Source organism: Phlebotomus papatasi, chromosome 2, assembly GCF_024763615.1.
Source record: "Phlebotomus papatasi isolate M1 chromosome 2, Ppap_2.1, whole genome shotgun sequence".
NCBI classification, from domain to species: Eukaryota; Metazoa; Arthropoda; class Insecta; order Diptera; family Psychodidae; genus Phlebotomus; species Phlebotomus papatasi.
Window position 1 is genome coordinate 64,553,607 of NC_077223.1, and position 24,728 is coordinate 64,578,334.

General features: G+C 34.8%; 1 protein-coding gene across 1 annotated transcript in view; it reads left to right on the plus strand.

Annotated features, from left to right (window-relative positions):
- The window catches only part of LOC129803871 (uncharacterized), a 208,904-nt gene that overhangs the window by 153,393 nt on the left and 30,783 nt on the right, over positions 1 to 24,728 (plus strand). Inside the window, exon 4 of the mRNA XM_055850695.1 lies at positions 18,980 to 19,164. Coding sequence (XP_055706670.1) covers positions 18,980 to 19,164 — 185 coding nt within the window. The remainder of the gene's footprint in view (positions 1 to 18,979; positions 19,165 to 24,728) is intronic.

The window sequence follows — 24,728 nt, forward strand, 5'->3', positions numbered from 1 at the left end:
TTGGAGACGTTTGAAAGGAGGCCAGATGTTATTGTTCTTACGGAGACATGGATTGGGGCTGCTGAGATGGACCTTTATAGTATTGATGGTATCTACAGTTCGGTAATTGTAATGAGTTATATCGTTCTGGTGGTGTTTTGGTTTTTATTCAAGTGAACCATTCATGTGTTCTTCAGAGATCTATTTCTTTCAATTCTGCTGATCTCTTGTATTTTGAGATTGATATGCCTAATGTACGTTTTGGGTTTCTCTGCCTCTACAGAATCCAATCAGTTGGTCCTCAGGAATTTATAGATCGTCTGGAGGAACTTATTGGGGGCTTAGCCATTCAAAATGTTCTTATCTTGGGTGATTTTAACATTAATTCGTTATGTGTCACACCTGAAAGCCAAAAACTGAGTCTGTCACTTTCTTCTCTGGGTTTTAATATCGTGTTTAATGAACCTACTCGTATTTGCAATGATTCTTCCACTTGCATTGACCATGTTTATATTAGACATCATTCCAGTGTTAATCTTGCAATTGACTTTTGCATTCAGCACCTTCACATAACTGATCATTCTCTGGTCTCTGTGACTATTGATGATTTAAAGGGTAACTCCGTTTCTGTTTCTGCTTCATCTTATGCTAAAATAGACTACAATAAACTGAGAAATTGCCTGACGCATGAAGGCTGGGGGATGGTTCTGGGACAAGATGACCCTTCTGTGGCTTTTGAGGCCTTCTCGGATGTTTTTTTGGATCATGTACAAGCTTCTAGAGTAGTGATCCCTGTTACCAATAAATCTAAAAGGCTAAAGCCTTGGATATCCAGTAAACTTGTTTCTAGAATTAATGTCAAGAATAGATGGTGTCGCAGGGCTTCTAGACATCCAAATTGTGAAAGGTTAAGGAGGATTGCTGCAGAGGAGTGTAAGACTGTGAGGGCATTGATTAAACTTGAGAAGGTAAATTACTTTTCTAGGGAGTGCCTCAGAGCAAAATCTTCTCCTAAAGATCAGTGGAAAATTATCAAAAGAGTGACTGGCACCTTAAAAAATCCCAATTCGTTTAATCTAAAAGTGAATTTTAATGGGGCTCTAATTTCTGATAGTAGTGAGGTTTCCTCGATTTTTCGTGATTTCTTTGCTGCAGCACCTTTGTTGCTCTCGTCCCATCTGGGCATTGAATTCCTACAAAACAGAAAATTGTTCTTTGAGGACAAAAGAGTAGCTGCTACTTTCTATATGAATCCAGTCACAGGTCTTGAATTGATCCATGTAATTGCGTCTTTAAAAAATACCCATTCTGTTGGTATAGATGGAATTTCCTCGGCACTACTTAAACAACTAAATTTTCACCTTGTGGATATTTTGGTTCATCTTATTAATCTGTGCATGGTGTCGGGGCATTTTCCGAGCAGCCTCAAGTCGGGTGTTGTGATTCCCATTTTTAAAAAAGGCAGTCGGTCTGAGGTCTGTAACTACCGTCCTATCACTTTGTTGCCAGTACTTTCTAAAGTTTTTGAAAAATTATTAAAACACAGAATTGTCGATTTCCTGCAAAAGCATGACATTCTTTCTGTAAGGCAGTTTGGTTTTAGGGAATGTAAAAGTTCAGAGGACGCCCTCCTGCATGTGATGGAGTTGGTTTATTCGAGTTTAAATGATGGGTTTCACACTGCTATGATTTTCTTAGACCTGTCTAAAGCATTTGATACGGTCAACCATTCTGTGCTCCTTGATAAATTGGAATGCCTTGGCTTTCGTGGTGTAGTTTTTGACCTAATGGTCTCTTATTTGTCAGGTCGTCAACAGAGAATTAGGGTTGCTGATAGTTTGAGTGATTCTTCTGATGTCTGCTGTGGTGTTCCTCAAGGTAGTGTCCTGGGTCCCTTACTCTTCAACATTTATATTAATGATTTGTGCAATCTTGATCTTTTTGGGAATCTCACTGCTTATGCAGATGATATTTCCTTGGTTTACTCTGGTTCTTCATGGGAAGCTGTTGATGATATGATGCAGCAGGACTTAAGAATTATTCGTAGATGGCTTGATTGTCACCAGATGATCCTTAGTGATAAGAGCAGGGCCATTCGATTCCACACTCGTAATGCGATATTACACTCGAGTGGTCTGGTGTCGCATCTAAGCATTTGCTCTGGTGCTGACTGCGCGACCTACTGCTTCACCATACCCTTTGTTAGAGAAGTTCCTTATCTTGGGATACTTATTGATGATCAATTGTCTTGGAGTCCGCACGCGGACAGACTTGTCGCTAAAATCTCTGGTCTCGTAAGGGGTTGTTATGAACTTGGAAGAGTGTGTCCCACTAAGCTTCAAAAAGACTACTATTTTGCATGTGCGCATAGTAGGTTTAATTATGGTTTAACTGTATGGGGCGCTATTACATCGACTGGCATGAAGCGTGTGTATATGGCGCAGCGTTATGTCCTAAAAGCCTTGCTGGGACTGCGTCGCCGGGACTCTCTTGGTAACACATTCCAACATTGGGGTGTCCTTCCACTGAAGTACTTGTACAAGTTTAAAACCCTTTAGTCTTCTACCAGAGGGGTGGATTTATCAGACCTCAAAGAGAGAGGTCTGACCGTCTCGGTCCCACGGCTGTGGTGCCTCTACCAAGGACGGAGAGATTCAGGCGCTTTTATAGCTATGTGGCTCCTTCTCTATTCAACACACTGCCTTTGGCTCTCAGGCATTCGGAAAATAGTGCTCGTTTTCTAGAAGGGGTACGAGACTGGTTGTGGGGTGCGTGGCTTGTGGAGCGGGGGGCCTGAATTTTTGGCGCGTGCATTTCACCGTGCTGGTGTGTGTGGCCTTGTTGCATGGTGCCGGTCCTCTTCAGCTCCTTCCTTCCATCTATGCGTCTTTTTGTTTAGACAGGACTCTCTATGTGCTTGTGATTGAGCTTTCCGTGATTTCCTTCTACTTTCTGGGTCTCTCTCGCCACTCTCTCCACCAGATTATATGTGATGGGAGGAACTCGCGGTCTCAGTCGCTGGTTTAAGTGTAACCGATGATTCTTGCTTTTTTCATATTTTGGTTGCCCTATAAGATGTGCTGGGTAACTTTTGGTGGAGCTGCGCGTGGACCGGTGTCTGTGCCTTGGCCTCCGCTTCTGTGGGGTGGTGCGGGGCCTGTTTCTGCCCGTCTGTTCTCCATATTTTTCTTCTCCATCTTTCATCATCTTTCATCTTTTTTCCTTTCTCCGTTTCTCATTGCTCATTATACCTTCAGTGAGATCTTTTGTTTTCTGCTTGGCTCTAATCTGTGTCTCTGCATTAATTCTATTTGTCCTATAGTATTTTTTTTTCTTTTTTACTTATATATAAATATAATTTTCTATTAACTTTATTAACTTTTTAAACTAGAACTGAACTCAGAGATGTCACACGAATTTTTATAATAAATTCAGACATCTCTTACCTTGAGCATTGTTCTCTTTTTGCGTTCCTTGGGCTATGATGTGTTTTGCTTGTAACAACTGATAAATGTTGATTTTTTTTTTTAACGTAATTTGTTAGTTGTATGAAAGCATTGTATCTATTGTATCTTTTGTAAATTTATTCATCTTATGGATGGTTGGCTTATACAACCTATGAAAGAGCTTTTCCACCGTTTTGCTCTGGAGGTTGGTCACCAACGCTAAGACGGCGGTGGACGCTGATAAATCAACTACAACTTACCCACATGAAAATTATCATTGTTGCAAAACAGTCTGGATGTATGATAATGCTCAGGTGCAATAAATAATAATAATAATAATAAAAGTGCTAACCAAATACATGGAAATGGCACTGCATCGACACTGGTAAAAATAAAAGGATTAAAATGATCCAAATTTGATCCTTTTGCAAAGGATGGATCAAATTTCGAACACTGCACATTTTTCATAATAGAAGAACATGTTATTGATACATCCGTTGCAAAAGAATCAATTTAATCCTTTTATTTTTACCAGTGGAGAGTTTCGTTTTAAGGTTAAAAGAATTCAGCTTGTAAATACAAATTTTTTCAGTTGAAATGTAATCGGTTAGCATTTGTTGCTCGCTGGGTTTTTAAATGGAACTGAGCATTATAATATTAATACAGTTCACATTCAAAATTGTGGAGCTAAATTATGTGATAATGAGGTCCAGTTCCATTCAAAAATAGGATAAAAGGTTCAATTTTAAAAGTGCCCCATTTCAAATCTGCCCTACTTCCCCCTATATTTGGAAAGATTAAAACACGGGGTGAGAAAAAATTATCCTTAAGAAATTTTCTAAAACTATCAACAGTCGGTCCATTTCGAAGTTTTTCTGTATAAAAGGATTTTTATCTACTATTTTCATCGCTATTTAATCTGTTAAAGTTACATAAGTTGCAAAAAAGGAGTAATTCAAGCAAAAAGCGCAAGTAATTTGATATGGCTCTAGCTTTGGAATATTCTGCTGTTAATTCAAAATGATTCAAATAAGCTTCATCAACTGAAACCTTATAGAGTCTCCTGGTGCTCCCAGCAGTGCTTCTTTAATTAAGTTGACCGCAGTGTTAAAGTTGAAAGTGCAAGATTCAACGAAGTTCTTTTTTTATTACAAAAATAATCACTGCAATACATCTTAATTCGCGAATGTCTGAAATAAAGCTCCATTTCGGGATAAACTTTATAGGCTCTTGAATGTGTTTTTTAGATCTTGTGCAGGTGTTTCGATAAAATTCTACAGCGTTGAGAGTTTTATCGTGAAAACTTTTTGCCATATAGCAATTCTTTTTTCTGTGCTCTGTAAAAAAGGATTCGAAGCACAGAAATCAATATTGGTGTAATTGGGATTGCGAGTGATTCCTGTTTTTGTGCCGAGGATTCTAATTTAACCAATAGCTTCAGGTGAAAATCAAACATATAGCCATGAGGGACAAAAAATACCATCCAATATCGATGACTTATGACTTCTATTAATTCGAAGTGGGACGTGCTAAAAAAAAAGCTCTTTCGGGAACCATTGGTGACAAGAAAAATAAATTGATTGCGCAAAGTATCTCGGGAATGTTGACTTCCGATTGTACAGAAAATGTTTTTGTGCACGTATCAATTTTCACCTGGGTTGTTACACAAACTGTGGCCACCTGAAATTATGTCGTGGTTGAGCTATTTTGCCGTCCATATCAATTTACGCGTTTGTGCGTTGAGAAATTGGACGGAGGAACTTATGTGGTACATAGAGATCTTGGGCAAAAATGGGGTTTTTGGGATAAGGTTGGGGACACCTTGAGTATGTGAGACAAATAAATCAGATGCTAATTAATTGCTGCCATTTATTGCACAATTGTTTTACATGAGACGTGATTGAACTTGAGGAGTTTTTCCATACTTAGACACCTAATACCATTTCCAACACGAAGGTTAGCATTTTCCATGTCAAATGTAGGTCGACACAGAGGTTTTTTTTCTCCCCATACTCCCCAGGATCAATTTAGTGTCAAGTGAAGGAGTGAAAATATTGATTTTCCGTAAAGTGAGGCCCCATTCGAAACCACGGAGGGTGGTTTTTGGTTGGGGAAAAACTGGCGGGAAAAGTTGCAAGAGAGTTTACTGAGGAATATGATATGGGAAAGTTGCCAAATTGATTGGAAAGAGATATTGCAAATTAGATAAAGTACTTGTAGCTGGAGAAATATTGTGGGTGTCAGTGTTTTTTTTTCTTTTATTTTCCCGGGATACCACCACAAAAAAAAAACAATTTTCATTTCCGTTCAGCCCCCGTCGAAACCATCCCCAAAAAACTTTGCACAATTTCACACAATAAATTTCCCGCCATTTTCGTTGGTGAGATATCACAAAGATATAGCACAAAAAGAATAAATTATTATTGCAAATATACATCAATTGAAATTTTTCAACATAAATTTTTTTAAACATAAAATTATATTGTATGTGTGCTTCTTTTTATTACAAGCATATATTCAGTGATAGTAAAAGAAAAACCTATAACACTGATTTAATATACATCAAAAAGCAAGTGAATCATATGATATATTGAATTGATTTTCCTTGTTTGTACAACAAATCTTTAAAAATTTCCCATCATGCTTTTCACATGAACTTTCTGTCCCCATATAATCTCTCCCTCCCATTTATTCTTGTTATTTATACTTATTATAACGCGGTAAGTGAAAGAATTCCTGTGATAAACTCACTTAAAGTTAAACTAAGGTTGAAAATGCTTGTTGATTCCCTTTATAGAAACTCACCTTTGGTCAACTCATTGTGACCTTTCTATTTACTCATACCCTTGTAATTGAGTTTCTTAAAAGGCTTGGAATTTCAACTAAAATTCATCTCAAAACAATTGATAAAAACAATATTGTAAATATTGACTATATTTTTTCTTTAATTTCTTCCAAGATATTGATTTTTTTATTACCACAAATTCTTACTTTCAAGGACGGAATTATATTTGATATTTTGAAAAAGGACTAAACTCAAATAAATCTACACCGAGAAAAATGTGGATGGTAAAATTTACCATCCTCCATACAAAATTCTAATGGCCGGATAGTAAAAAAGTCACCCAGCAAACGCGATATTAAATTGGACTGTCAAAAATTGTAGAATCTATTGCATGGATAGTAAATTCTAATAGCCGGATGGTAAATTCTAATATCCCGGATATTAGATTTTACTAGCCGGATGGTAAATTTTACTGGCAGGATAGTAAATTTTACTAGCCGGATATTAGAATGAAAAATGTCAGAAAAATTTATTTTTCCTTATTTTAATTGATTTTTGGCCATTGTTTGAGGGCTTGGTGACCTTCTTGGATGACATTATCTGTATTTCAAGCCATTTTGGTGCGTGAAAATCTTTTTCCAACATTGACGACTGCACCGAGATTTGTACACGCGACCTTTGTGATGACAGTCCAGCATCTTCCAGCTGCGCCACGAATTGCTATAATGTATTCAAAGCATATCGGGAACCGTTGCATAGGCACCCACGATATTCCAAAATGACATTCTAACAGCAGGATGGCAAATTTTACTGCCTTGGATAGTAATTTCAATCCAAATTACTATCCTCCGTTAAAATTTACTGTCTTCCAGTTAAATTTTAACAACTAATATGCGGCCAGTAAAATTTACTTCCCGGATATTAGAATCTAAGAGAGGTCAAGGTAAAATCTAAATGAGGATAATAGATTTTACCATCCGTCTATTAGAATTTACTATCCATAGGATAGTAAATTTTAAAATGTCAAGATGGTAGATTCTAAAGGAAAGTTTCTATGGAGGATGGTATTTTCTACTATCTTTTGAGGCAGTAGAATTTACAGACACGATTTGTAGAAAATACCATCCAAATTTTTCTCGGTGTATACTCCAGAGGCAGAATACATAATTTAAAAAATTAAATAATTGAGCTAACATGGTTATTTTTTCTTGCAGGTCATTTTATTTGGTTTTGTATGCACGAACAATAATCTCGGACGAGAAATTATTATCTTGCGTGACTTGGTGTAGAAAAACATTCATGAAAACAAAACACTTTCCATATGAAAAAAAACTAAGTATTATTTTAGGAGCGATTCTAAAGGACGAAAACGAAAGGACTATACAAAAATTATTCCAAAGCCACATTGGTAAATGTTGTAATTATTATAGATAGTAGTTCGGTAAATTTAATAAGTAGATAACTAAAAATAGAAGCATATACTTCTATATAATTAAAAATAATAAAATGTCCAAAAGCAAAATTAGGAAGTTGTGAAACAGACTGGTACAGAGCCCGGCGCGCGCCGACTTTTAGCCGTTTTTAGCGCGCCGCCAAGCTTTTTTCTTAGCCGCCGCCGGCGAGAAATTTTAAGGCGCGCCGCCGAGCGCGCCGCTGACAAAATACTGGTAGGGGAGGGTGGGGCAGTTTAACGACAGGGCAGTTTCAATTTTTGCATATTCTTCTTATCTCTTTGAAAGGATTGAAATAAAACCTTTATGTTACTGAAGCTATAACTGAGACCCATGTTCATAAAAATAATTAATTTCGTAACGCTTCTAGTTTGAGTTCTGTAATTGATTTTATAAAACTGCAATAAAATGCAACTTTTTATAATGTCTTACTTTCAACAATTTCTGAACCATTGCACTTATCTATCGAAGTAACATAATTGTATTAATTTACTAGTGGTTTTATGATTATTATAAGGCATTTAGCGTTGAATGAATTCTAAGACAGTTCTGACAATTTTGATTTGAGTTCCGAAAGTGCGTAAGGGGCAGTTTCAAGCAAGCACATGGAGAAGTTTCCTGTGTCCAATAATTTACTTTTTTAATCAATATTAACTTAAAGCAATCACTGAGAACGTTTTGTAGCTGTTTTTGTCGATAAAGTTCGAAATTTTGGGAAGTAGATTTTCTAAAAACTCATTAACAAAAAAATAAAAAAGACAATCTTTCAATGATTTTAAGTGCTTAAAAACGCTAAAGTTAATTATTATAATATTTTTCAGAATGCTTTAAGCAAGATATTATAATTTTTTTTGTAGTATTATGACAATTCAAGATTTTAAAATACTATTATAAAACTGTTATACTAAAAACGACATGTTCTAAGGCGACATATTGATCCATTTATGTTCTGAATTAGCTTAGAACTACAAAACACATTTCTTTCGTATAAAATATTAAAGAAAGAACATTTTTTCTTTCTCAAAAATTGCCTCATTATTTATCTTGAAATTGCCCCACTACGGGGGACTTTCACGCATCCTGCCATTCAAATGAAATCATCTTCTCCACAATAGACCAATGAAGTTAAAGGATTATTGTTATTGTTTTTATTAACCCGAAACCCAACTGTAACTCACAGAATATATAAAGTTTTAATTCTGTTTATCATATTTTTACAAAATGGTCTTAAAATCCATTTTGCAATTTAGGGGTGAAACTACCCCACCTTCCCCTATCTCCGGAACGGTTTTAAAATGATTTCTAGGGTGCAATTTTAAAGTACTAATAGTCATGACTAGCGACTGTAGCTCTAGAAACAGCAATAGTTCATAAATTTCATTAGGGGAAAGTCGTCTGCCTTCAAACGAAAAATGGAGTTCCAAATTTAAGATTTTTTTCTGAAGAATCCACAAAATGGATTTTATTTTCTACTACACCAAAAAATTCTCTTGTTCATTCGGCGTATATGATTACCTCATTTAGCACTCGCAAGTCCTCAGTTTTTCCTTCTGAGGAAATTAAAAAAGTGATGTCGATTTGTATGAAGGCAGCTGGCATAGTCTGCCTTCAAACGCGAGGCAGCTGCCTTTAAATATTTTTTTTTCACTGAGAATATTGAATCAATAAAACTAAATGGGCTATAAATGATTAGATTGAAGCCTAACGCACTCACTAAAATCATCACTGCAGTCAAAAGACATTAAACAATAACTTTTCTTCACATTTTTCTGAAGCACTGTTTTGCACATGAAAATTTGGAAGAAAAAGCCATTGAAGATGACAATTGTCAACTTAAAACATCCCGGCCGGAGCAAGATAGCAGGTTATAAGTATTTGTATGACGTTCGTCAGAGAAAAGTAGGAGTTCGATTTCACATGTTTTGATGTATGGAAAGATAGGATTTAAAGGCACACGACATTAGCATTTAAAGGCTGCTGCAGGGTGATATTTGCAAATTTTTGCCACCCACAAAAATTGTGTCATCTGAACCAAAATGTATTAACAGAAATATTAAGCCTGATTAACCTTCTATGTGTCACAATGAAAGATTTATTTGTAAAATTATTTTTACTATGAAAAATCACAAGATTTGTGGAACATCAAAATTACAGTTTAGAGCTCATTTTCATTTTTTTTGATCTAGCATCTAGGAAATAGGAGCTAGGCTCTCCATTTTTTGATGATTTGTGAGGATGATGGATAGCTACCTAATAGTTAATAGAATATAATTTATGCTTTTGAGAACAACGAAAAAATCGCAACATTTGAAGGCTGCTGCATTTAAAGGCAGAAGACTTTCCCCTACATCAAGTACATTTCTGTGGTTTGATATTGTATAGTCCTGTTTTATTGTATAGTCCTGTTTTTATAGTATAGTCCTGTTTGTTATATTATGTAACTTGGGCATCAATCAATAAATTATTATTATTATTATTATTATTATTATTATTATTATTATTATTATTATTATTAAAAATGCTGAAATTTTGTAATATCTTCTAAGCATGTAGTGGTGAGACTAAACCTAACAGACGTAGGTAATAATAAACTAGAACTACCTTAGAATTGACATCCTTATCAGGCCCAAGAGAGTGTATTTCTCAACCGGATGGTATCATTTTTAGGCTCGTTGGGAAGGTCTTGGAATTCCAGTTCAGCTTGAATCGATTCCAATCGACCATTAACCGGTAATTAAACAGTTTATATCCGATAACTAATTTTTATTCAAAGTTCAATTATATTCCCCCAGAGCTATTTTGGGCGATGTTTTGAATCTTTCATAAGTCGGTTTAAATGAGCTGTTTGAATGAGCTGGTTTAAATGAGTTTGAAAAACTCTGCGAAATTCGGGAAACTATTGAAAAGTAAATACTCTTTTCCTCATGAATTGTGTCAATTAAGAAATTTATAATATACGCCAACCCTTTTTTTATTAAGGTTTAACCCTTTAAGGACGAGAAGGTTTAAAATTGGGGGTCAGGAAAAATAATTTTCCGCCTTTTTAGAGCGATATATAACTTTAGATGGCCGTAGGAAAAATTTAATTTTTGGGTCACCAGTGACCCAATCGTCCTCAAAGGGTTACCAATCATCAGGTATAGAAAAATCGTTTGCACTAATTTGAAACTTTTAGGAATTAGTATAAACTTATGATCTGTAAATTTCTTCAAAAATTATATTCTAGAAATTTTTACTTTTAGATTGTTTTTATAAATCTCCTAACGTCGAAAATTTTAGAATTTCAAACAAAAGGTGTGGATTGTGGATAATAAAAGAAATTATCTCTGTTTTTAAATTTTAGTTTGATAGATATGCTTAGACGATATTATCGTTTTTAAATATTGGCACGAATTCATTGTGACAAATTTGTAAAAATATATTTGTTTTTTATGATTGACAATTACTTGTTACATTTTTGAAAACTTCAGTAAAATTAACGTTCAGAAAATTACCTGAAAAGGTATGTTATGCTTCGACGGAAAAGGTATGGAAAAGGTATTAGGGGAAACTAGGGCACCACCAAACACGGGGTAGCACCAAACACTGCAATTTTTTAATTAGATATTCGACTTCAGAGGACAAGACTTATGGAAATTTTTAGGCATTATAGGGATGCTAGTCCACTGAAGAAATGGTATAGTCCAAATAGTTTAGAATTAAAAATTAGTGTTTGGTGCTACCCCGTGTTTGGTGGTGCCCCAGTTTCCCCTAGATGTGTAAATTTCCTACAAAAATAACATGATTAGAAATCTTCTAGGTCTTCAAAAAGCTCGAAAAAAAATTTAAAAAATACAATATCTAATCATATTTTGCCCCAAGATTCCGTACTTCGAAAAAAGACCTTTAAAGAACTATCTTCACAGATCACTCCTAGATTCCTACTAGATGACCCAAATTAAAAAAATATATATATATTGCTTATTCCATTAGGAAATACAATAGAAATTTCCTCACAATCGACACAAAATTATTATTCAAATAAGACTAGAGGTTTCTTTCTGCTGCGGCATCATATTTCCAGTGATTGCAAAAGTACTGTCAATTTCATCACAACAACTTTTTTCAGCATCATGACAAATGATCGTGATGTTACTGCAGAGTTGTTGATGGGTTAGGATTTTTTTTTGCACTTCCTACACGAAAAATTCATCATCTGCTCGATTTTTCGTCGTGATTTTTTTCCTTGGGAAAAAATATCAATTGGAAGTGTCAATTTGGTCCAAACATAGAGATTTCTGTGTCCATTTTCCGTTGCTCAACAATCATTGTCTATTTGTACAGATGATGGTAGAATCTTCCACTTCGTGTTTGCACTAGAACACTGCAGTATGGAGCAAAATCATGGGAAATTGCAGCACTAAAAGGGAAAGAGTGCAGAGAAATAAACCCAAAAGAGCAATTTTCTATTGTCACACTAAATACTGCGAACAATTTATTCTCAATTTGATTCCACGGGGTGGTGAGTTACATAGTTTAAAAAGCAAAAAAAGGAAAAAAAAAAGAAGAAATTGTGGCTGATGGGAAATTGCATTTGGCGAGATTGATTCTCCATGTCAAATCAACTATAATAATTGTGTCAATTTGAGGACGTCTCAGTCACGTTCACTGTTGTCTGTACCTACTTTTTACGTGCTCTTGAACATTATTTTACACTGTCACCATTTTCTTTGTTATATGGTTGCACTTTATGGAAATTAAATTGCATATTTTGTACCATAATTTTCCCAGCTATGCTTCTAACACCGCCACGAAAAAAAAGATGCTTCTGCACGCGAAATCCGTGTAACAAATTTCTTTTTCAAACCATTGCTATATCCCACCCTTCATGCCCTTTGCATTCTAAATTGAATTCTTAGTAAGAGGGATTATGGCAGAACATTTAATATTTTGCCATGTCTTCTCACACTTTACCTATCAGCTGAGAATACCATGCTGCATTTCATTTTTGGGAGACATAAAATGCAATTATTTATTAATAAGTAGAGCGAAGCAGAAAAAAAGACATGACAAAAAAGCATTGAGAAGATAATTGAAAATTTCTTGAAGATTTCAGCAGTTTTTTTGCACTTTTTCGTGGATTTGTAAGTCCAATTAAATTTCTCTGTGACTTTATGCATTGGCGATAGCATCGTTTCTTGTGACATGTCAGAGATTTCTTCATCTGCTAAGACACTGAATTTCAATTAATGTGACAACGTGGTTTCAGTCCACAACAAAAAGTTTTCTTCATTGATTGCAATCTCCTGAAATTTCTCAGAACAATCTCTGCTGAAGATTCTTGAGGTAAAGTTTTTGAAACTTTCGTGATGAGATGTTTTGTTTATCAACTTTAAATGAAAATTACACGAAAAAGTATTGTCATATCCATAATCTCTTTGTCGTGTGATAAAAGTAATGAAAGCGTATAGAGAAGACTGGGGCAAAAAGTAACAGAACAAATACTTTTTTCTACTCTCTTATATCTATCATTATATCTGAATTCAATTGAATTCGATTTAAACTTCAGGGATGAAAGCGATGGAAAATCCCTTTATTAGCTGTATATTTCGGGACCGTACATATACACGTAGGTCACTTTTATGGGAAGATGGGTATGCACACAGAGAGAGGTTTGAAAAACCTAGCCACTATGGCTGTTTTTTCTGAATTTCTCAATATTTCTGAATGAATTATTAAAAATTTATTGCTATACGTCAGATTTATTAAAGGAATATGGAAAAACTATTAAGTTCGAATCCCGAAAGCCTACACCTTGTAATTGAGTACGATTTCATTTGAATATAGATTGTCTTCATTGTAGCATAATTTTCTGCTTAATTGCTCAATTTTCTGTTGACTATCAATTAGAATTGTCACCACAATCTGTGCTATTATTGCAAGAAATCAATTGATAAAATACAAATAATCACAATCAATCGATAAAATAGTCAGTTTTGGAAGCTCTCATTCGTCCAACAAATTGAATTAATTTGTCAGACAAATATTATCTCAACCATTTAGTTGGGCTTGGTAAATAGAATCATGCTGTTTGAGCTATATTTCGACGAGTTTTTGTCAGCTCTTTCAGCCCCATCAAAGGATGATAATTTTCCGGATAGGGGCATCATCCAACTAACCACAGAAATTATATTTTGCTCTCCTTGTTCTCATAAAAACTTTATTAACTTAATGTCTGCAATATAAAACTGTGTAATAGCCCCAAGAGAATTTTTCTACACTGGTATTCTGGGGAAAAATAGTTCCGGTGCGGCAAAAGTTTCTTTTTTCCACCATAAAATTTGCCCCAAGTAGTTTCTGGTTGAAAAGAATAACTTCTCGCTTAAAAATAAACTTAAAAAAAAATCATATTAAAAGTGGCGGTTTTAGGTTAAAGAAAATATCACATTAGTTAATTCCGTTGACACTTTCAAGTCTTATGTTGGAGTTTTAGGAAGGAAAAACTATCATTATTTCATAAGTTTATCTACTCCGAAGTCAGACACCAATTAGTGCAATTATCTCAGAGAAAAACTTGTGAATTGCAGGATTGAAAACTCAATTAATAACTCATAAAACATGAGAATTTCTACTTGAACTTTTGTTGTAGAAATTCTCAGACGAAAATATCTCAATTTCACATTGGTTATTGATAGTTAAGTCAATATCAAGCGATAGTCAATTTTAAAGTAACTTGGTTGTCCCTCAAATTATATCAGTCAATTTTCTATAGGGTTTGTGTACCCAATTCCGTCCATCTTTAAATTTCGACCACTTGTTTTGTCCCTTCAAATTTCCATGGATAAACTAGAGATTATACAACGCAAAAAATAAGAAAAATGTCGCTTCGACGAACGAGATGATGTGTAAAATATCTTGAAAAAATTCCGGATGGGCAAGGAACTATGAGAATGAAGATGACCGAAATATGCCACCAAAGCTATGCCTAAATATTTATTTATTTAAATATGTTTTAAGAATGATTTTAAAGAAAATAAAAGCGATAATAAACTTTAAGGTTCCAGACTACAATCCTTTAAAAGAAATAACAAAAAGGTTTAATAAAAATATTACATTTCAAACTTAAGGCTTTGGTGCTTGCATGTAACTAGCCGAAATTGGATACAGTTACCATAAGCATTTCGCTTGAATTGTCTTTTAATTTTAGTGAGAAAACTAGGGTAAAGCGGTACCAGTTGAACAATGGTACAAATTGCACAGAGCTTTTTATCTTGATAAATTTAGTACTTAATTTTTATTCGTATATTTTTAATGCTTTAGTTTTATAATTTGATTCCCTGTGCTTAAAAAAATATTTTGTACTGTATTTATAAAGAAAAAAAACATGTCCAACTTGTACCGGCGAACTGTCCAACTTCTAACACTATGTCCAACTTATATCACTTTACCCTATGTGTAAAATTTTGATGAATCTCACCAAATCCTTAAATCTTTGCAGAGCTGTTCATTGGAATCTCGTCAATTCTGAGAAAAAGAAAGCCTTAAGTTTTAAGAAATTAAATATTTACCGTCAAAATTCAAGATTTCCTAATTTGAGTTTAAGCACAGTGAATTTTCACACATTATGAGCTTACGTAATAATTTTCAGTATTAAAAGGGTTAAAAGGTTCTCGCGATAGGGAAAAGTGGGGCACCTTTGAATTTGGGCAGCTTTGAAATTGGGATTTTTCTCTAATTTTTGAATGAAATTTAGACGCTTTAAAATTAAAGAAAACTTGAAGAAGTTGAGCATTTCTATTTCAGTCTCGGTATTGGAACGTTTGATACGACTGACTTCACAGGATTAGAATTAGAGAAACTTGATACTTTAAAATTAAAGACTTTTATGATTAAAAGGCGTTTTAAAGATTTAATACTTTAAGATTTATCTGAGAATTAAGGGGGAATACGTCTCAATTTTTCACAAGAAAATCAGTATCGGTTAGAGTTTCTCTTTGAAATTTAATGAGTAACTCATTTCGGGGAACTCTAACCAATTTGGTCAGGGAACCCAGGGAAACGACAGGGAGCTCGGGGAACCCACACATTCTTCAGAGAATCAATGGAATATCTGAGAACTTTTGGGGTTTGGGGAACTGAAGGAATGCGGGGAATACGGGAACCCCATACATTTATACAGGGTACCCGGGCACTCGAGTCACTAAGATTTCTTATGAGAGTTACCTCTTGCTTAAATTTCAATGCCATCAAATTTTGTTCCCCGGTTCCTTTCATACCATGCATTTGCATTGAAGATAAGAATGCACCCGTGGAAGCCCTTGCTAAGATAATACCAATTTCTTGCTGGTAACTCCTCGCTCAACAGACACAAAATTATGTGTAATTGATGCAAGTGATGCTTGGAGAATCTATCGTGTCAAGAAATTTCATAACTTTGCATAAATTACCATGTCATGAAGATGAAGTGGAAGACAGTTGTGAAACACTATTCTTTCCTCTAAAGTCAATGTCGAGCAAGACTTAAATGTAGACAGGAAGAATGGGTATTTTTCCACCCGCGTTGTCGCAACAAAAGGATGCAAAGTCTTGAGAAAAGCTCATGGAGTGCCAACAGGAAGATCTTCTTCTACATAGTTAGGGGAATACAATGAAATTAGTGTCAGAAACTCTTGCTGAATGCAGCATCAGCAGCTTCCAAAATGTCTCAGTTGCGACCCTCGGAGGAATTGGGAATTAACTTGTCTTAAGTGAACACACAACATTCCACATCAATTTCCATGACCGAGACTGCATCCCGAGATATCTCTCATCTCTTCAGCAAACGACCAAGTTTTCCCTGCCCAAAATTAGCCAAATATCAAATAATCACCCACCTTTGTTGAATATTTAATGAAATGATAAAGTACACAGTCGTCATCTCTTCATTTGATACAGTATGCTTGAAGGGACGATCAAAACGAGCTTTAAGTCTCACAAATACCAACATCAACCAAACCTGAAACGATGAAGCTTATTTTGGACTTTTTTTTCAATAAATTTTGAATAGAATTTCCATTTATGGATTGATCTAGTCAAATTTAACGTTTTCAAAAGGTTTTAGAACTTCACAATTTATCATTCTAAGCTTGCAATTTCACAAGAGGCTCCATCAATTTAAACTTCAAAGGTAATTTCCCTGAGTATTTTTTCCGCACAGTTATAATATTAAAAGTATTTTGCTAATTCTGCAAAAATTTAGCAAAATTTTCCATTTTTTTAATGTCCGTAAATGAATATAAAATAATTTAAAATCTATTTAATTCCAAAATGTTCCCAATTCCGGACATCTTGCAAATAAGCCCATTAGTCCTAAGTATGTAATAGAATATTTATAAATAATAAAGTTTACCATTTTTCTCTATAATATGTCTTAAGTACATTTAATATTGATAAGTATTGTATATAGATATTGCTTTGTATGTTATATCGGATACTACGATTTTCAAAACCCCTTGCGCTTCCAGAACTCCTCCAAGAAATTTTCTACTGCATCTAGCTCGTAGAGGCAACACTCATTTATTTCTATGGCACTCTGGCACAGTGTAACCCTTCGAAATTAAGAACTGTACAAAATTTTTAGAAACAAAAGCCGTATATTGTAAATTGTCCGAAATTTTGCACAGGTCCTTAAGTATCTTTCTTTGGAAAAGTGGAAATTTGTTTTTGAATTATGAGAAAATTAAAAATGCGCAAACTTTCAAGACCCTGAGCCAAGAACGAAAAATAAACGGTTATGTTATAAGGAAGAAGACAGTCAAGCGCCTGGCAAGTTGGCCTTTTTATATGGAGCTATTTAAAGCCAATTCCTAAATTGATCTCGGACTCAGCTCACAGTGCTCCAAGGAAAAAAATTATTTAAACAAAAATTTGGTATATTTATCCCTCCATACGGAAAGGTATCTTATAATACGGAAAAACTTCTCACTTTTTAAATATTTAGCATAACGGTCACGAGTGCAGAAAAATTCCCATACGCATTTGAATGTGAAAATAAGAAATTGGCTTCAACTTTGAAGGCCACTTGCCGGGGACTAGAATACAGTAGGGGGAAGTGGGGCACCTTTGAAATTGGGATATTTCTCCTATGTTCAAGTAGAACTGAGCCATATCAAGAAGTAATTTAGCTTCTCAATTTGTTTGTGCATCTAAATTATATCACGATAGGGCTCAATTTTATTTAAAAATAGGTGAAAAATCCCAATTTCAAAGGTGCCCCGCTTCCCCCTAGAGCCTCGCTATTGGCCATATTTGGTTCCAGATTTGACACTTGGGTCGCACTATAGTCCATGTCATTTTTCAAAATTATCAACGACTTTTAGTATTGAAATTGCTCGACGGCTTTCACTTTCTTTTGGGATTGTGGTACTTGACCTCACTCTCTTCATTATGGATCACAATTATCACAACTACTCAACTAAGTTTGCCAAAAATACTAAAATAATTATGATAATGCATGTCGCGTACTAAAAACATAACCTAACTTAAAATCAGTGTTTTTAAATCAACGGTCGATAAATTGTGGAATATAGAGCGATGGCCTATAGCGGGGTTCTACTGTAGAGCAAAATCAAGCTTTGTAGGGCAATCTAAAAAATAATATCAATTTCAAAAGGTAACAAACAGAACATAGGGCAGAGTTTCAGGCTTCGAATATGCTCTGGCTTCGAACACTTCATATTTTTCTCATATTCCTTTAATGAATCTGACTTATTTCTTGAGGAAATGTGTGACTTGAGACTGGCTATTAAAATGTATTGCCAAAAGATCAGATTCATTAAAGGAATTTGGAAAAATATGAAGTGTTCTAAGACAGTAGTGTGTGTGCGAGTCCCGCAAGCCTTGCCCTACTAAGCTGGAATACAATGCCATCAATAGATTATAACAAATTATCGACTTTTGCATTCAGGTTCATATTCTCTTTTAAAAGTTAAATTGTATAAAGGAGTTATAGTGAATGGAACAGCTGTACCTCTGGCTTCTCCCCTACAATCCCGCTTTAAATGAACATATGCCAAAATCACAACTAGGGTAAAACATTAAATAATATCTCTTTACAAATAAAACATGGATAGTATTTTTGAAAGTTTACTGTAATAATAGTGACCGATATTTTGGCCAATTGAAGGATCCTTGTCCCAAAATATTCAGACTTGTAGTTTGTGAATTAAACCAAACCCAAAACAGTATTTAATTGCTAAGTCCTTTATCCTTGGTCAAAACTTGCAAAGTACCAGAGTAGAGCTGTGAAAATGTGGTGAAGAGTTGCGGCAGAAAGTGATGGTCCTTTGTTTATCTTGCAGGTCGCCGTCAGAACGTTCGGGCAAGGGATGTTGTGGTCAGTGGTTTGCCGGACCCCCCTTGCGAGCCCTGATAGCAGTCGTGGCACTGGGTGGAGTGGCTTGTGCGATTGGTGGAGCAGCCCTGGGTGCCACTGGATTAGCTGGACCACCGTCATCCCACTTGACGGCCGCTCTTCTGATGATAGGTGAGTTTCCACTAATTATCCCAAACCACCTCTGTGGTTTCCCATCTGCACTTACAGCATCAAATCACACATGATAGTTGCTACTAAATGGTTCGTGTTTGACCATCTGCAAGTGGAATACTAAGTAAAATCCCAACCGAAATGGGGTTTTGAGGGGATGAGAGTGTCTGAAGCAGAAGAAAAAAAGTGTGACAACAACTTTTGCAATCTTCTTATTGTCTTTGTCTGGATTATTGGGTGTAATTTCAGTTCTTCTGCTCTATCTATTATTCTGTGTATACCGTCACTTCCATGCGGGATGCCTCAGAATTATACCACACTCATAGTAATTCTAAGCACGCAAACCCCGTGAGAAATTTATGTATCCACCAAGCTTTAGACTTCAGATATGAAGTGTATTGATCGGAATGACACTGTTTCAATTTTTCCTTTTGCTACATTATTTATTGGTATATACGTCATCCGTGTCCTCATTTCATTTTCCCTACGAAAAATAAATAAAATTGGGCCCCAAATGTGGGAGCAGGATGAAATTTAATTATAACTTTTTTTTCATTCTTGAGGAAAAACTCTTACAAGATTCATGGAGAGCACTTAGAGTTAGCGTCTCTCAAGAATATCTACCATCAAATTGCTGAGTATTTTATTCATATGCCGCTTAGAAACACAGGATATAAGTTTATATTTCTCACAAATGGAACTTCCAATCAAGAAAATTTGTTGGTTACACTCCATAGAAAATTTGAGAAGCTGACAAAAGTTGTCATAAATCATGTGGTATACGAACGCGCACAAAGAAAATATTATTTATGGCTTCTCATCAAACCGAACCCAAATGTTAGGTGGGAGGGTGCTCTAAAATTGTGGAAGAAATTGCGCTTAGTATGAGATTTTCGCAGCCTCATGGCAAAATTCACCGGCATTTTCCCGCCAAACCTCAAGCCCAAATGAATCAGGTGTTATGAGAGAAACCTGTCTAGCGCAGGTGATTTGAGACGCAATTGAAATCGACCTGATTGAATGTCAAAGCATAAACAGAAAAAAGAGCCATGATATAAGGCTATTTCTATAAATTAATCTACTGCCTCAATTAAGTGATGTTGTAAAGGCAAGAAAAAGTAAAAGTCATTCACTAATTGGCCAAGATTTCATGGAAGAGACTCTGTTTGAAAATGTGAGAAAACTTAGCAGGAAGTATGGAAATCTTCCTGTGAAAATTATCATGACACTCTTCACATGAAAGTCTTTTCTGCAAGTCGAGAAACAATTTGTGGAAATAGAACTTGGCGGATTTCCTCAGAAACATAAAACTTTCTAATTGGAAGTAGATTGAAGTGAAAATTCTTCATATAAATTCATGTTGAATAAGGGAAAGAAGGAAGAATATTGTTGATTTGCATAGAAATTGAGAAAATGAGCATTCGTTTAATTTGGAAATTAACCTTGGAAAATTTCTTTTAAGGAAAAGTAGATGAGATAAAAGACTCTAAAAACAAAATCACTTATCAATCCCTCTACTGCTGTTGTAAAAAAAAATAAAAAGCTACAAATAAACCCTAAAAATTGTTTTTGTGAAATTTATATAAACTGTAAGTCCTTTCTAAACGAAAGTATTTTAATTCGAAATAAAGTTCTCTCATTGGGTTCTACATCCCTTTAATTCGCCTTTTTCCAACACATAAAATCACTTCAACGGTTACATGTTCGAAAAATGTTTGTTGTATACTTTTGCAATAAGCTATCCAAAAGTAGAAAGGAATTCGTGAAATAAATTAAAGGTATTTAAGAATTTTAATTTGAATTCCGATTATACTTACAGAGTACTTGCAAGAAAGTCTTTCATATACTTTAATAAAACATCATTACTCCCAGTCACATTTTCAAAAATTCGAAAATCGATTTCAAAACCAAAAAAAATCCATTTCTGTTTTTTATGATAATTCCGCTAGGTAGCTCAGGCATTTTGCTGTTATAATTTCGAGGTATCTAAAGATAAACATATTGATCATTTTCTAGAAAATAATAAAAAAAAAACGAGACTAAATATTCCTGTCCGGTATTAACTCCATGAGTACTTTTTCAAACGGCTTCTCTGCAGGAAATTTAATTCCCAAGTTCGAAATTCTGTTTGACTTTTTCAAACATTTATGACATTTCATGAAAAAGTAAAACTATTTACCAAAAACCATAACACTTTTGGAGAATAAAAGTTTACCTGTGAGCACACAGAATGTCTCTGTTATTATTCATATTTTCTGCATAACTTATAAGCATTTCTAAATAAAATAGAAAGTTTACCTGGCTTTCTGTTTTAGTCGAGACACACATTAAGGAATTATAACAGTCATTAGAGGAAATTTACAAGTTCTTAGCGAGAGTTTAACTTAAATCCCTTCTTTTATATTGGAAAATATCATTTAGCCTGCTACTAAATTAGAGTATTTTAAAAATGCACCCCACTGTGCTATGCACCCGTAAGTCATGGAAAATATCCTCTTGGGTTTCATGACTATAGATGGTAGATTTCATGAAATTTCACGGTAGTCTCCATCTACAATAGGCGGAAAAACGTAGAAAGTCTAGCGGACATTCTACTTTATTTCGAATTGTAAAAAACAAGAAACTGCTGATTCCCTGAAAGCTTAGTTGTTCGAAAAAATCTAACATTGCTGTTTGAGCTTTCGAAGAAAGTTATTTTGTGTGCCACAAGGTAGGCAATTGTCACTTAGAAAAAGCTCAGTAATATATTTTGTGAGCCTGAGTATAGGCAAAATAACATTGCGAGAAAGCTCAGTGACATATATTTATTTCGAAAAGACAGTTTAGAAAGTTTATTTCGAAAGTCACCTATGAGCACCACTAAACGGGGGGATTTTAATTCGAACTCTCTATTATAAAAAAAAGTTCTCCACTGAGCTATAAGCCGGGGCACTTTTACCTGTCTTTTGGCACATGAAACTTCAACCTTCTAAAGTTCTAATTATTCATGTTTGAATATTATTTTGAGCTTTAAATAATTTTTTTCATCAAATATTTCTTTTCTTGTAAATTGTTCGTAAATTAAGAAAGAATTTAATCGCCGTGTTACTTAAGTTCAAAAGTTTTCGAACTAAAATAGAAAGTCATTCATACTATCAATTTTGAATGCTTCAAATAGAAATGTAAAAATAAAAACAGCTTCGATTTTCTGGTTCGAAGCTATTTTATATAAGTTTGCTTTTTTTTAGAAATTTTTTTTTTTGCAAGTTCGTCGTAATAATTCAAATCAAACATATCAAAGGAGAATCGCAGTCTCACTTAAGTTCGAAACTTTTCAAACAAAAATAAAAAAAAACCTCCATAATTTCTATTTCAGTCAGGACACACTTAGCGAAACTTTAACACACGGTAGAGAAATTTATCTCAGAAACGAACCACTAAGGGAGATTCTTCAAGATTTACTGGTGCATTTTTAATCACATTATAAAGAAAACGCCCTAGGGTCCGTTTATCCAGAAATACATTTCATTGCGCTTTCTTTCTTACGTCTCTTTATTACTTTATGCTTAAGATGATTGCCCCTCGAGGTCTTATGAATAATTAAAATGATAAATAAATCACTTTTGCTTCAGTATTTCTTGGCTAGATAGTCAAGCAAATTTTCATTTTTATTTCAAAACTTTCAAAAGTTTAGAAACTGATAACACCATCCTAAAAGATATTAAAATTAATGTAGGTCGAAAATTCTCACTTATACCCTAGACCCCCTAGACACACTTATGACTTCAGCCGAGAGACGACTTAGTGGAAAATGATGGAAATGTAGTTTAACCATTATTTCTAATACAATTATGCTAAGGCGTCTCTCGGCTAATTCTCAGGTCTGTCAAGGCCCTTACAGGAAGGTCAAGTCCTTGCATTAGAAATACGATTAATATTTTCTTATACAAATTCATTACAAAATTAAACTCTCTATCAAATGAATAGACAACTATATACCTTTATCAATTCACAACCACATATTAATTCATCCAATAAGTGGAAGCAGTGGAAGTTATAAATTTATCGCTTGTGGTAGCATTAAATACAATTTACAACAAAACCCAAGAGCTTCGTCCACACATCCCCCGGCAGTAATGCTTGTATACAAAAGGGTTTGTGAATGAGAGAGATTATCGAGGAAAAACACATGAATTTCCACATTCACATGAGAATATCTCTTTAGCGATAAGAGCCACCAATTTTATCATCAATCTCAATTTAACCCGCTTTTCACCTTCTTTTTCACAACTCTTTTTTTGTGGGCATCCTTTTGAAATGTTTGTTGGGAGAATCGTCTTTTGCACCACAATCTCAGCTGGGTGCACACGCTTTTCCAAGCAATGTGAGATCCTCGTCACAGCTGGACAGAGGCTCAATTTGATATTGCCGAGAGCAGTAAATCCCAAACTTTCCCTAATTTACCATTCAGCCAGGCCATTATCACTTTGTTTTGTTCATCAAGATAAAACACTCCCTCTGGGGAGCGTTTTTATTCAAACGGATGGGGAAAAACACATGGGCGAGAAAAGCTCGTGTATCGATGCCGGTTTGCCCAGGAAGTTAGAGGCTGGGATGGTGAAAAAAAAGACTAGGAAAACGAGAGTGAGATTTCGAAAGAGGAAAACACTGCAGCAAGAAAATTATAGTATATATAGCACGATGGTATCTCTTTACATGATGCTCCACACACGCATTTTATCTTCCTCTGAACATTTTCACAGGGACAAAAAGACCAATGGTTTTTCCTCCTTCATGGTATTTTCTTTGCCAAGGAAATAAATTTTCGCCCCTCTTATATACTCCTTGACTGAGTATAAAAAGCTTGGGAAATGTAAATATGGGAAGGGGGTATAGAAATAGCCTCGAGATGTGAAGAAGTGTTTTGACTTCTTGGTCAAATACGCGCGAAGAGTGTTATTTAATGCTGCCAAGTCACTTTATTATGCATAAATAAGAAATTCAGAGGCGATATTACTCCATAAGAAAGTGATTTTCACGAAATAACAAAAAAAAAAGTTTCCCTCGCCGACTCTTGTAACATCGAACGTTGTTTGACGGAATTTAAATTTATCATGAATCTGCCAGAGAATAAGAAAAATAAATTATTTAAAGAATCGACCATTGCCACAAGATAGAAAACTGAGATTGTAAATAATCTCAAGTAACTTATGGATAAGTCATCGCGTTAAAAATAAAAGAAATTGGCTAAAGAATAGAACGAAAAGGAAATGTCACTTCTCGTACGACTTTAGGGTCAAACTGAAGTTTTAAGAGATCCTTCCGACGGACGATGGGTCAAGTTATCAATAACACTGTGCAACAATTTCAAACTTTTTTTTTGTCCCTGGGTTCTTATGCTATTTTTTCTATTGCTAGGGTCAAATGATTTACGAAAATACTTATCATTTTGATTTCATTTGGATTTTGCGCATGGTATTTACGAAAAACGGTTTTTTCCGTTTTTTGATACTTGGGTGCCTATATCTCCAAATCTGCTGAACTGATTTATTTCTTACTTTGGAACAATTTGTTGTCCTTTACAT